Source organism: Haliotis asinina, chromosome 6 (genome assembly GCF_037392515.1).
Source record: "Haliotis asinina isolate JCU_RB_2024 chromosome 6, JCU_Hal_asi_v2, whole genome shotgun sequence".
NCBI classification, from domain to species: Eukaryota; Metazoa; Mollusca; class Gastropoda; order Lepetellida; family Haliotidae; genus Haliotis; species Haliotis asinina.
Genome location: NC_090285.1, coordinates 58856445 through 58871087, shown reverse-complemented (window position 1 = coordinate 58871087; position 14643 = coordinate 58856445). Strand labels below are relative to the sequence as shown.

Genomic DNA, 14643 nt, shown 5'->3' with positions numbered 1-14643 from the left:
AAAGCAAGAGATCTTTTTGACACAAGTTTTAATACAGGTTACATTTTAGCACACACATGAAGAAAGTTATTGGTTTGGCCCGGTAATGTGTTACTAAATTACCTCCCTTTCGTCATTTGGACATTCTGAATGTATTTTCTTTATCTCGAAACGGATTGTCACGTGACATTTCGGACAGCATTCAGACAACATGGCGGACGAAAAAGAAATGGAACTGCTGAACAAATTAGAAAAACTGAAAGAATTAAGGTTTGTTATGGGAAGTGTATGACCGGCAACTTATGCACTGTGCTTGGTCACAGCACGCTATCTTAGATGTCTTTAGAAGAGAATATATTTATTTTTGTTGTTGAATCAGTAATGTTTGCAAAAGAGACACAAACAACACGGATTCGTGAATCGTGTCCAACAACAAATCAATTCTAATATCCTAGAGCAGAACAAAGAATATTGCACAACAAGAAAAGATCGCTGCCGGGTGCAGTTACAAACGGCTAAGCGGATAACTTGGATCGGACAGTGCGCGTTTTGCGATCAAGTGCAGTTTACCGAGCGCACCACCAACCAGCGCCGAGGAGCCATTATCTCCACCCTTATCGGTTCTTAGAGTTACGGTTTGGGGTAGGGCTAGATACCCTTTACGATCATTAGGTTAAGGGTTTGAGGTTAGGGTCTAGTATCCTTTCCGATCTTTAGTGAGCGCTAATTAATCTGAGAAAGTGCGCCCGGTAAAGTGCAGTACCAAATATACTGGCGTCTCCTATTCTCGCGGTACTTATGAATATCAGCTGAAAAAATAATATAAACAGTTCTTTTCGTATGTATGCTTGTTGTTTTTAAATGAAGAGATTCCCCCTCTAACATCTGTATCTCTCAACTGCTTGATCCATCAAGTGAATTATCTCACTTGAGCTTGATGAAAAACATGGTCGTCCGCCGCTGACTTTTCAATTCGTCTCCTATTCTCGCGGTACAACGAGAAAGTAACGTTATTAGGTGTAAAGAAGGGGAATCTTATTGGGAAGGGTGGGGGAAAGTTACGATTTTTCCAATTTGGTTAAAACTCAAGAATATTTGTTACATTGCAAAATTTTGATAATTCACAGACTTGGGTCACTTCCTAGTTACTAGTCAATGATGTAAACAACCGCTAAGTATCACACATTGGCAATCTTGGAAGAAAATGAGTTTACCGCGAGAATAGGAGACGGCCCTATACTCCTCGAGCCGTCTAGCTATCTGATCGCAACTGCAGTAGGATTAGTTGCGAGTCAGAACCAGCCCAAGCGTAACTGCTTCACGTGCCACTCACTTATAGTATCAGAGATACTAACTTGAAAGTGTGAAAAAAAGTTCATCCTAGCTACAGTTCCAGTGATAGGAAGATAGGGTACGTAATAAAGGGACTTTACCGAGGAGTCATTACTGCTGAAATGAGCAATGCAGACTTTTTCAAAGTCCAAGGCGACTTATTTGGAACAGACCATGCAAATTAGTGTGCAATGATATTGTATTAACAAAGGACACTTTTTAAATGCACATTTTGAAATTAGACTTATCCGTAATAAACGATAACTGACTTTAAAAATAATAACTTTCATGCTGAAACTATTGAGGATGTAGCTAGTATGAAGTCTCACCATCACTGTAAAACCAAACAGGTAGGAGAATTTGTCTCAAAAGCAGAGCCAGGATGGGTGTAGCAGAAAGCAGTCAGGGATTAGATAACAGCTAATGTATGATAATATTTTTGGGTTTGGGGAATTAAATTGTGGAAGTACACAACATGTCAGAACAATTTGCAAATAATATCCAGTCCTGTTAATTTTCAGTTGGTAATGCTACTTCTATATTTAATATGATGCTTTTCTGTGGGTATCAGGTTTCATACTCTTTTTGCAAATCTTAAAATGAACTTAAAGAAAGACATGTAAGATGTTAATCAATAGCTGAGACATATTCAACACACATGAAAAAGCAAAGATGTCTCTGAGATGGCCCCTTTGTGCAGTAGGCAGCACATGCATTTAGTGCCAGGTGTGTCGATGGTCTATTGTCATTCCTGGCTGAGGGACCTAATTTCCATCTATAGTCTAGACTATTGTTTCCAGCAGCTAATCATATCTTTTCTAATTTTTGCCTGATTTTGCAACTAAACTTGCATTTCTGGATAACCTCTTACGCATCCCACTGAATGCTAAGTTAGGATAAAGTGAGTTATTTCGGCATATCCTGTCTGTAGTAGTGTAAATTTCAGGGATGCAGAGTAACAGCCTAAAAGTTTTATTCTGTTTCCAACAGTACTGTAGTGTTATTCTGTGGACTCTCATCAGTGGAACAGTCTAGACCGAACAGAACGTTACTAGACTTTGAGTCCAGACTAGTTGTGAAAGTCAGTGCAGTGGTTTAAAATGTTTATGTATTTATTTTATCAGAAGTCGCACTCTACAATTTGAGAAAGTCAAAAACCGTTTGCGACAGGAAGTGGAGATAACAGAGAATGAGGAGAATTTCCTATGTGAATATCGTCAGGAGATGGAGTTGCTGCTGCAGGAGAAGATGGCACATGTGGAGGAGCTTCGTCTCATACATGCCGACATCAACCTGGTGAGTCATTGTGGTATAAAGACAGTGCCTGCTGGTAGCATAGACGCTCAATTCTGATTGTTGTTGTACTCAACCACAACTATGTTCTGAATTCTTATTATTCATGGTATTTACTTCATGCCTAGGAATAAGCATGCACCTTATGCATCGTTGTCAATGGGTAATGGAACATGGATGAAGAAAAGTAGTTTGTGACTTCAGACAAGTGGCTCAAGCCCTAGTCTAGTACAATTCTTATTTATTTAGTCAGCGTAGGTGGTAATGGTCTGTAGAATAGCACAGTATGACTGTTTGTTAATAGATGGAGACAACAATCAAGCAGGCAGAGGAGGAGAGGAACCGGGCACTTGAATCTGCCAAGAAGATGTATGAGGAATACCGACCACTCAAAGAGGATGTTGACTCCCTCAGAACCAACATTGGTTTGTCAAAACTTCCTGATATTCATGAAGATGATGACAAGTTGAAGCCTGAGTGAGTATTGGTGTACTGGTGATTGTTATTGTGTCTGGAATTGTACTGGTCATTATAATTGCATCTGGGATTGTACTGGTGATTGTGTCTGGAATTGTATTGGTGATTATGATTTTGTGTAAGGATTGTACTGGTGATTGTGTCAGGGATTGTACTGGTGATTATGATTGTGTCTGAAATTGTACTGGTGATTATGATTGCATCTGGGATTGTACTGATGACTGTGTCAGGGAGTGTATTGGTGATTATGATTGTGTCTTGGATTGTACTGATGATTGTGTCTGGGATTGTACTGGTGATTATGATTGTGTCTGGGATTGTACTGATGATTGTGTCAGAGATTGTAATGGTGATTGTTATTGTGTCTGGAATTGTACTGGTCATTATAATTGCATCTGGGATTGTACTGATGATTGTGTCATGGAGTGTATTGGTGATTATGATTGTGTCTGGGATTGTACTGATGATTGTGTCTGGGATTGTACTGGTGATTATGATTGTGTCTGGGATTGTACTGATGATTGTGTCTGGGATTGTATTGATGATTGTGTCAGGGATTGTACTGGTGATTATGATTGTGTCTGGAATTGTACTGCTGATTATGATTGTACTGGTGAGTGTGATTGTGTCTGGGATTGCACTGGTGATTGTGTCTGGGATTGTTCTGGTGATTCACTGATCAAATTTAGTCTGAGATTAAGCTGGTGTTTCATCAAACCATACTGGGCACTGTCAGACATTGTTTTGGTGGTTCAATGAACATGGTTCTTCTGTGACTAGATGATTCACTGACCATGGTTTGTTATGTACAATGACTGTTGCAGATTTTTTGAGAAGTCCAACCTGGAATGGCAGAGTGAACCCCCAGAGCCACCTCTACCACAGTCACTGGCTGTTGCTGCTGCTGCTGCACAACAGATACAGGTCCCACGAGCCAAGACAACAGACAGACAGGCTTTCAGACAACAGCCACCACCTATGAAGGTATGTGTGATCGTCCAGCAGTTTGGATTTCCCATAGTTGTAGCTTTAGCTTTCAGAGTAGAATCAGCAGACACAGGTATTCATCAAAAGATATTAACCGTTCTGTTTATCATTCCACACAATGCTTTTAGTGGGAGTAAAAGTTGTAAGTTCTGTCTAAGGTGCCAGGCTAGTGATCCAGTGATCTGAAGTGTCAGAATCAAGCCCACCTGTGATCATGTGTAATAACCTTGGAGTTATTTATGTGCACCACTTTGTGTGCAGATTTTTTCAATGTTGTCACAACCCCTACTGCATAGTACACAACTTAAACATACCCACAAATCTGTTGAATTATGACCAGATGATGGCCACATGTATACGTGCAAACACCAAGTTGCAGTTACAGCAATGTTCAGTAAACTTGGACAAAGTACTGTGACTATGTTTCCTAGTCCACCCATCAGTGAATGGGTAGCTCGAAATGAATGGAAGGCTGCAAAAGCATGGTGAGCTAAGTGATTGCAGGAGTTGTATGGTCTCCATGAAGCTGAGATTGATAATGCAGTGTGAGATTGGCATGCAAAGATCGAGGGAAATTTTATCAGCGCACTGAGCATGTACTAGTTACGTTGATATGTGTGCTGTATAAATAGCCCATATTAACAATGTAAATAAGTTAAAGCACAGGAGCTAAGATCACTCTGTGCCACCAGGATCTCAGAGTTCAACACAGCATGGAATATATGTGAAGATTTCATTCATAAGTAGTGTCAAACATATATATGGTATTTTGTTACAGTCCAAATTGATGAGCATAATTGTTTATCTGTTATGTTTATGTAGACATCTTCATACATGTCACTGAACTACTAATGTCTGCATTCTGGTTGTTCCCTTTCGTTTCAGGCTTGTCTGTCCTGCCACCAACAGATTCACCGCAATGCTCCAATATGTCCACTCTGCAAAGCCAAAAGTCGATCCAGAAACCCAAAGAAGCCAAAACGCAAACTTGATGAATGATACATCTGTGTGTTTCTGTGTGTTGTCTGTCTGTTGTCTGCGTGTGTAGTGTGTGTCTGGAGGATGTGAGAGATGGGACAGGTTCCTTGTAATATGTAGACACTAACCACTCCACTATTCCCCACATGCATGACTACCCTGTAGTTCTATCCAAAGATTGTCCTGAACTCTACCATTTACATTAGTGTTGATTAATGAATGGCATTGAGACACTAAGTTATGTGTTGCAGGGAAATGTCCCTTACTCTCACAAACTGAAGGACAAAAATGTTTTGTCAGGATTTATACTTAGACTAACTTAGTTATCTGAAGAGACTGAGACTGTTTTCTGAAGTATCATAATTTAGCTGTCTGTAGCAATGTTTAGTCAGTGATTGTGTTCACCAATGGTGTGAGCGTATGTCCTACTAGGGATGCAACAAAGCACTCACCCATGAGCTGGAGTTAATTTGTCTAATGTTAAAGATTTTGTGGACTGGTCAAATTTCATCTGGGCAGTCCGCATATGTTATGACTGTTTGGGATAGTAGATGGTTCAGGCCAAGTTGTACCCTGCTATGACTTGGGTTATGGGTACATTAACTAGACTTGGAATATGAGTTTCACTGCATCAGTGATTCTCTAGTTCAGTGCATTCTGAGGACTGGCACAACAACACTGTTCTTACTTAATTATGGACTGATTATTTTAAGAAACATTTCCAGAGTGGTAAATTTTGAGAGGCCAACTTGAGTAGTGCCCCTGCATGAAATGTGCATTCAAGACCAGCCAAACATTTCACTCATGGCTGCCTATCTCTATTTAGATGTTTATGGAAACAAAAAACTTCCATGTGAAGTAATTGTTAATTGTTTCCTGCCAGAATTTTCCAATAACAAATATGTAGAGCAGTATATTGGGGTAAAAAAGTAATTGATCTCTCTTAATGGTTGTGTCTTATGTCACCCTGAGCTGCAAGTAAGTCTGTTCTGTCTTGTGCTGAGTGTGTTGGCTGCGACCAAATTGTTAGTTTCCATGGCTATAGGACAGTTCTCTATCGTGCCTCTGTTGTTGAAGCTTTATTTTACATGAGTTTTATGTATATTTTGCAATCTCATTTATCATGTATATTTTGATAAGTCATCATTATTTTAATAAAACCTTGATATGTCACACATCGATGGTGTGTCGTTGTTTGACACAGTGTTCGTCTAACTGATATGAAGGATACCAAGTGTCAACTGGGGGCATATTGACGTGAAGGGTTGTCTCCCCTCTCCCTTAGGACGTGAGAGGCCTCACATCATAAGATTCGCTCACACAATGATCCCTGACCACATCACTGTTATTGATATGAACCAAAGGAATGGAAAGTCTAATACATGTATACATACATATGTCACTTTACAGTATTGCCCAGTGCCACTTAATTCCATTTATTTGGACTTGTGTTTCCCTTTGCAAGTGGCACGAGTAGTTTCTTATGAGAAGCCAGGCTCGTAAGGCCAAAAATCCCATCAGCGTATAGACTGTTACTAACAGGGTCTTAGCATCCGCTTACATAGTGCTAAGACACCGTTAGTGACAGGTCATACCTTGATGACAGCTTTTAGGGGTACAAGACCCTGTGGCCAGACTGATTTCAGATTTATTGTTTGATACTGAAACAAACGTATCATAAGTGAAACGAATCACAGTATTAAACAAAAGCGTTAGCGTCAGAAAGACAGCCGTTGTGCATGCTCGTTATGTGGGAAGCGTAGATTAAATCTCCAAATTGTCATCATCAGAGCCTCACTGGAGGCGATGTCACTGGCGAGTGACAGTGTCACAATAACATTGGCGACGTCTGTCAGTATATTCACCACACTATTGTGTAAGCATCAAGGTCTCCTCGTCGAAAGATTCAGTAACAATCATGGGATAAAACATATCGTCCTCGCGATGAGGCTCTGCTCTCTGTTGTGTATCCATGTATCAACATAAGAAGGTAAGTCGTAGAATGCATGACCCCACCCAGAAAATCGTTTAGAATCAAATTACTCAAAACCACGGGTTGTCATAAATGTCTCAGAAAATCAAACCCGACTTCACCCAAGTACTCCATCCGTGTGTATGTCATGGGTGGGCGACAGGCCTACCGTTTCCACCGTTTCCACCATTTCCCCTGAAATTTGGACTCCTGATCACAACGATGGACCCAGGACTACACACTCGGTGCATGTTGCAATATGAAGAAATATGTTTGTCTTAAAAACGCAGCGTTAAACCCGTTTCACTGCACTTCACTCTTAGAAGTTAAATTAGTCCTTGAGACAAGCTTCTGTGTTCTTGGTGATACCTTGTGATACCTCTAAAAATACATGGCCACATATAAAACTATGATGAATATCAATGATATACTTCCTGCCTGACTTGATAGCTAGGAAGTAGTCTGATTTTACAAAAAAAATCCCAGATATTGATTGTGGGGAGTAATGTAAACCCGATCGAAATCCGACAATATATGCGAACTTATTTATTTTACCAGAAGATTACCACACGTCCAGTCAAGCGTTCCAAGCGTTCTGTATGAGTTTTCGGATCTCATTTCATTAATACCGCGACGAAGGTTGACTAAGCTGATGTAAATTGAAATTTGCCAATGATATCAATGACGTTTACTCAACAAAACACAGAAAAAAGGCAGAAACCACAACCTTCAGCATCCTACACACCGCAGTGGTTGAATGGTTGAGTAAATGTAGTAATGCTGTTATATCAGACTGTAGACTTGGAATGTAGACTTCATGTAGGGTTTTCACACTGCAGGGAAAGATATGCGGTAGGGAAAAATAATGTACTTCCAGGTCTGTGAGACAGACTAGATTGCATATCAAGTCTCAGTCGTTCAAAAAATACATCGATTGCATGAGCATCGATCTTGTTTCGGTCAGCAGTAACATAGCAGACAAGTTCAGGAGGTGCAACCACATAATCATACAAAACCCTTTCATTTACAGAGGAATCTCTGCACACAATGTCAACCACACAACGTCAATCACATAACGACAGTCTCACAACGTCAATCACACAAGGTCTGTCTCACAAAGCCAGTCACGCAACCTCAACCACACATCGTCAATCACACAATGTCAGTCTCACAACCTCAACCACACAATGTCAGTCACACAACGACAGTCTCACTATGTCAATCACACAACGTCAATCACACAATGTCAGTCTCACAAACTCAACCACACAACGTCAATCACAAAACGTCAACCTGACGACTGTCACACAACGTTAGTCACACAGAGTCAATCTCACACGACGTCCCACCTCATTCTCAATGAAGTTGAGATCCTGCGAAACAGGAGGCCATTCAATCAAGTTGATGCCGGCTTGTTGGAGAAAATCTCTCGTCCACATATCGTCGATTATTAAATCCACCATGACAAGGTCACTGCGAAAGTCCACGTTATTGGCACCCCACGCCACGACACTCTGCCACCAAAACGATTCCTCTCTAGCACACAAGCGTCGTTCATTACCTTTCATTACGTCGCCGGTTCACTCGACGCCTCCCTTCCGCGAAGGAAACACAAAAACGTGACTTATCTATGAAGACCCATCGATTCCAGCAGTGTGGCCCTCACTGACGATGTTGCTGAGCGAAAAGAAGTCTTCGGGCTCGGTGACGTTGAGTCATGACGTTTCCATGGTAAGGGCGTCGGCACCTCAAACCCGCGGATCACGCGACGGATCACGGTCATTGCGCTGATAGGGCGTCCTAGACGTGTTACGAGCCGTCTGTGCGGTTGTTTGGAAGCTGTCACGTCGGTGGTTATGGACGATCTGGCGGTCGTTAGCGGACGTTGACCTGGTCTGGGGCCATCCCGAACGCTTCCGGTCTGTTGATAGCGTTGATGCAACCTCTGGGAGCATCCCATCAACAGCATTCCTAAAGCCCTCTTTCTCTGGTTTTCAGCAAGACTCCTCATTGTGATACTGCGCTGAACCAGGACGAAACACCGCGTCTTTTATGCGCAGGTTTTGCACGTGCAAAAGCTGCATCAGGTGCATGCATGTGATGGGCGCTGCAAGCCAATGTTGTGTTTGGTGCATATGTTCCACGGGTGGAAACAATTTGCGGATTTGAATCCTGACTAGCAGAAAATCCAAACCAAAATTTTCATACCACACTGTACGTTAAATTTTTTTAATGTTTTCGATTTGAATGTATTTGTGGACATCAAAGTTGGTGTTGCGTTTCCACTGGGTTTCAGTTTATGTAATGTTTAAATCTGTCGTCTTCTTCAGCGTAAATATCAGCACGTATGCGGCGCTGTTCAAATGTTTTCCATGGCGGTTATAGATTGTAAAGGATCAATGCTGTGATTTCCTTTGCTCAACGTGATCGTTAATTATTGAATTGTTAATCTATGTACAGGTAGGAGTTCATCTATTGCCACGTTGTCCTACTTGTAGATCGGAACAGTAATGTGTGTAAACATAACACAAAGGTAATTGTAGCAGAATGGTAGAATGATACAGATACATTAAATGCCATACTAATCATTTTAAGAACACTCATCAGTTATGTATGACACATGAAAAGTAAGCCTTAAAACAAATCGAAACTGCACACCACAAAAGCACGAAGCGCACGCACACATTATACACACGAGCACAAACTCACTCACCACACCACACCACACCACACCACACCAGATACAGAGGGAACGGTAGTTCGGTGTCAAGTGTTTTCACTGTTTTCTATCCACATTTGATATACGGAACTACTTTACTGAACAAATTGCTAAACCTTTTACCGGAGTCTGTCTCCCAAATTATATATTTGCCGTGACAAGTGGGTTTCGATTTCCAATCAGTCGGATGTGATGACGACAAGAGGAAGAGATCCGTAATTAACTCCATTTGTTCGTTAAACATAGTGCGCGTTTTCCCTGGGTTCCTCTATTCCTGGTCCAGGATAAAGCGGTAGTCCTGCGATATAACAGTTGAGGTTTCATACATGATGATTGTAGGGGTCTCGGATATGATAATATGGGTCTCATGTATGATAAAACGGGCCCCATATATGGTAACATGTGTCTGAGCTATCATAGTTGGGGTCTCAGGTATGATAAGATGGGTCTCATCTATGTTAGTAGCTATTGCAGTTACGACAATATGAGCCTCAACTATGTTTATATAGGCCTCAATAATGATAATATTGATCTCAGCAATGGTGGCTGCAACTGCAGTTATGATAATATGAGCCTCATATATAACATGCGTGCTAAGAACAAATCGGATATGAAGTATTCCTTACACTAATTTTAGACCGAAACAAAATGAATCGATTGACTAGAAATAGTCGGGCAGGAAACTTAATCCTTCATTATGAATTATGATGCAGTATATTACGTCCAACAAAACACGTTACGCGTATATCACTCTACCCAATATCTGGCGTGTGATAGGATGGTGTTGAAAGGGTGGGGATTCGGGTGAACTACTCAGATCTTAATCCTGGGATCACGACAGGCGTTATCAACATTACCCAACTTGTGCAAACGTCAAGCTCAAAACAGTGCACAGCAGTGTGTTTCATTAATGCAAGCTGCACCTTATTTCATCAATACACGTGAATGGTGTCCGCCGACCAGGAGGAAAGTAATTACGTCTAATTGTTTATAAACCTGGGAAAGCTTTTATGTCAAAGGAGGCTGTTACCGGGGAGAGGTCGCCGTGAAGTAGTACATGCTGTCGGGGGCGTTACGTACATGCCACAGGACAGGTGGGGAACCACCACGACAGGGCACTGCAACAGTGCGTCACGGCATCAGCTACTGTCTCTCATAAGAGAAAGAAGGCAGCAATATGGTTGTGTGAAAGTTCAGAGACATTTTCGGATCAACTGACAGGGTAAGTCAAACAGTAAGGCCTCAGAACCTGATCCTCAGATCTTCCATATATCACCCTAAACTTCACTCGGTGACATGTTGTCATGTTGAGAATCATTCGCGGTCATGTGGTGAATAAATCGCTGTTATGTAGCGAATCACCCAATTTCATGTGACAAATTCTGCTGACACTGTTAACTAAATGATAGGAAGTATGCAATACTAGAAATATGTCAATCCGACGACGTCCCGTAGCCTGTGGTCTGTGCATGGACGTACTACGTCCAGTAGCTGTACTAAAGGGGCGATGGGAGGCTGCGGTAGGTACAGTTCAAGAATCGATCAATACTTCACTATCCTAAATGAAAAGCATTTTATGTGGTGAATCTCCCCATCAGTAATGTTGACAAAGGCCAGGAAAGAAACAAGAGTTCATAGTAATATTCCGGTAATATCACGCCTGGGCACACTAGAAATGGGCTTCATACATTGTACCCCTGCAGAGAATCGAACCTGGGTTTTCGACATGATGAGGCTAACCCGCCGCCCTATGAAAGAAACGAAGGAATTTATAATTTCTACGCAAGAAACACGAAGGACCCAGCAAGATATATAGTTAATTTAGAGTTTGAAAAGCAGCACTCGACAATTCGGGATTGATGTTGGTTGGTGTTCAATGTCTTAATTCAGGTAAGGGGCAGTGGGGTATAACATCATGTCCTAGAGTACTGCGTGTGTACGAGCACTAGCACGGACAGATAGAGATCAAAAGGAGCTAGATAACTGATATCCGTGTTTCAGCTGACAAGGAACCGCATTCACACCTATACTGATTGTCAGCCGACCAGGCGCCTGGTATCATCTTAACGCATGTTAGTATGCCGGTATAAGATTCTTACGTCAGAGGCAGGCGGTTCAGGGTCTGAACACTGAATTGTTTCTGTACAGGAAATGTTGTTTTAACTTCTTCTATTCAAGGTCAACATGGGTTGTGGAACGTCTCTGAAGAAAACAGCTACAGCCCCCGATGAACGTTACATCACTGGGCAACAACGCATGTTGGTGCGAAGGACATGGCGTTACTTGGCGGGAGACATGACCGGGATCGGCAGTAAGGTTTTTATCCGCATCTTCAATTTGTACCCCAACGTGAAGCAACTGTTTCCATGTCGCCACAAGGAGGGCACGGAGCTGCTGCGGGATCCAAACTTCAAAGGACACGCGTCACGTTTCATGCAGGCCGTTGGTGCTGTCGTTGATAACATGGATGACCTTGACACGTCACTGTCACCATTGCTGATTGGCCTGGGGCGCCAGCACATCAATTTTAATGGTTTTATTCCGGAAAACTTCGACGCATTTACCCAGTCAATGACCTTGACCTGGGAGGAAGAGCTGAATGGACATTTCACGGAAGAGGTGAAGGACGCTTGGGTGGCTGTGTTCAGATTTATAATGATGAAATTAAAGGAGGGGTTTGCCCTGGCTAGTGATGAGCGAGATAGACTTGTTCCATAACATGAAACATTGAATCATGTCGTGAAAAGCAAAAGTGACTGTACTCATGAATGTACACATGTACACAGAATCCGTTTGAAACTTGGATTGTCACAAATGAAATAATATAATTATCCATAAAGACAAACGTTTCAACTTGTGTTAACGATGAACAATCCATAAGAAAAGTGCACATGACATATACAAAAGAACCTTAACAATGGAGGGGCTTCAAAAGCGTGTGTACACGATTAGTAGTGAGTGTGTGCACCTTGGGCATTTATGCGGACCTGCCACCTTTGCCGTTGTAAAGGTCACTACATTAGATCCCAAATGTGACCGTCGGGCTTGACGTTTTGTGGTGGTCACAAGAGCTGACTGTAGCCATGGAATGTGGTGAATACAAATGACCAATGCACCAAAGTAATATGAAGAACATACCTGACGAATGTACCAAGGTGATATGGCGAACTCGAAAGTGAACGTGCATAGGTAAATGGCGAACACAAATGACGAATGCGCCAATGAAATATTGAAAACACAAATGACGAATGTACCAAGGCAATATGGTGAACTCAGAAAACGAATGCGCCAATGAATTATTAAAAACACTAAAGACGAATGCACAGTGGGTAAACACAATGTTGTGAATGTAATATGTAACACAGAATAGACATGGGCTAAAGCAAACAGGAAAAGTGACGAGTACATAGTCAAGTCAGTAATGTTCACACTGTAAACAATTCTTGAAACTTGAAACAAAACGCAGCATCTGGAGAAACAGTCGGACACGATGAAGTACTGTGAATGTAGTTCAGGACTGTAAAAACAACCGATTGTGTGAAGTCGTGGCTAACCTGGACGGTCCGGCACCAATGAAAATCTGAAAATGAGCAATGTCATTATCCCCTTGCTAATGTGTAGATATGTACCCCTTGGTAGATTGTTCACCTGAACATCGTCAGTTGTTACCTTTCACACAGCTCCTCCAAATCGCAGGGGCAGACCAATGCTCAAACTGTTCGTAGATGAAAAGAGTATTTCTAGAACATTTAGTCTTTCTAAAATCTCAGATGTTTGTGGTTTGCACAACTACGATCACTATCTGATATCGTCACATACCCAGTGATTTTTGTTTAACAGAATTTTCTGTACCTCAAAGGCCTACGAAACGCAAATGTTGTGATCATAGCTTTGTATCAAATAAAGTGTTCACATAATTCCAATATAAATATGGCCGCCGCGGCAGCCATATTGCCAGCGTATTTTTCCATTACACTTTCATACCTGTTCATATTATTAACAAATGACTTTTACCGTTTGCATGAGCTCTACTCAATAATACATTTCATATGTTGCTGTCTATTATGATATTTGATATTGGCACCACACCGCTGCGTAATCAACCAAACCTCATACTTGTATGTATATGCGTTTCGCATCCATTATCAAGTACATCGTCACTTGACAACAGTTTTGGAACCTACACCGAAAAGGCACACCTAGTTGTTCTAAACACGTTATTTGCCCATATTCTCCTCACTTCGTACTCTAACTAAATGCCAGACAGTGAAGTTTGGATACAGCTCTGTCTATGTTCTAGTTTGCCTGTGTCGTTTCCTTATAATAAAATATATTAATGTCACCTAACTGCGGAGATTAGTGGGACTATAGTTTATCAATGTCAGACTATCGTCGAAGGGTGAATTGGCTAATGCATATTGATTTCCCTGACAAACCCAGTCTTGTATGAATGATTCAGACCTGTAGAGACAGTAATTTGTTCCCAGAATATCGTCTCTGTTTTCTCCACCTCTTCACTTGCTGCTTCTGTGGCGATAACAAAAACGAAATAAAAAAACCCATACGGTCATCATGATCTATTTCTGTAAATGTTCTCGTAACCATAGCAACAAAAGATAAGTGTACATTGTAATGGACACTGTCTTCATTTACGACAGGCTCGTTATTGATTGATCCAATATAAAAATATTTATTCTAATGGTGTCTGGTCACTGAACTTTGGTGGCTTGCGGGTTAGGTCAAGTTTTTAAATAGAAGGCATAAACATGAACACTTACCTTGATGAGATTTCATTTTTTCGAAAATCTGGTATTCTGGTGATCTATTGTCACCCCTGACTACCAGGATTTTACATTCAATGCGGAGGATCCGATTTAAAATCAATTCTCAACTCGATTATTTACAA

The 14643-nt window shown here is 41.4% G+C and overlaps 2 protein-coding genes across 2 annotated transcripts; both read left to right on the top strand.

The window, feature by feature from the left end:
- The first annotated feature begins 100 nt into the window (after window positions 1-100).
- LOC137288258 (zinc finger C4H2 domain-containing protein-like) lies at window positions 101-6223 on the top strand. The gene is made up of 5 exons (XM_067820723.1): window positions 101-249; window positions 2436-2607; window positions 2909-3081; window positions 3906-4065; window positions 4954-6223. The coding sequence occupies exons 1-5, from the start codon at window positions 191-193 to the stop codon at window positions 5065-5067; spliced, it is 678 nt and encodes a 225-aa protein (XP_067676824.1). The 5' UTR covers window positions 101-190; the 3' UTR covers window positions 5068-6223.
- A 4706-nt stretch (window positions 6224-10929) lies between these two features.
- Window positions 10930-13285, top strand: LOC137288262 (hemoglobin subunit mu-like). The gene is made up of 2 exons (XM_067820729.1): window positions 10930-10959; window positions 11916-13285. The coding sequence occupies exon 2, from the start codon at window positions 11922-11924 to the stop codon at window positions 12453-12455; it is 534 nt and encodes a 177-aa protein (XP_067676830.1). The 5' UTR covers window positions 10930-10959; window positions 11916-11921; the 3' UTR covers window positions 12456-13285.
- Window positions 13286-14643: the final 1358 nt, after the last annotated feature.

What these genes read in the sequence shown, in the direction of transcription:
- LOC137288258 (XM_067820723.1), top strand. Translation starts at nt 191, where the DNA reads ATGGCGGACGAAAAAGAAATGGAACTGCTGAACAAATTAGAAAAACTG. An exon ending in GAAAAACTGAAAGAATTAAG is followed by an intron (nt 250 to 2,435) that starts GTTTGTTATGGG and finishes TTATTTTATCAG; the next exon opens with AAGTCGCACTCTACAATTTG. An exon ending in AACAGCCACCACCTATGAAG is followed by an intron (nt 4,066 to 4,953) that starts GTATGTGTGATC and finishes CTTTCGTTTCAG; the next exon opens with GCTTGTCTGTCCTGCCACCA.
- LOC137288262 (XM_067820729.1), top strand. Translation starts at nt 11,922, where the DNA reads ATGGGTTGTGGAACGTCTCTGAAGAAAACAGCTACAGCCCCCGATGAA.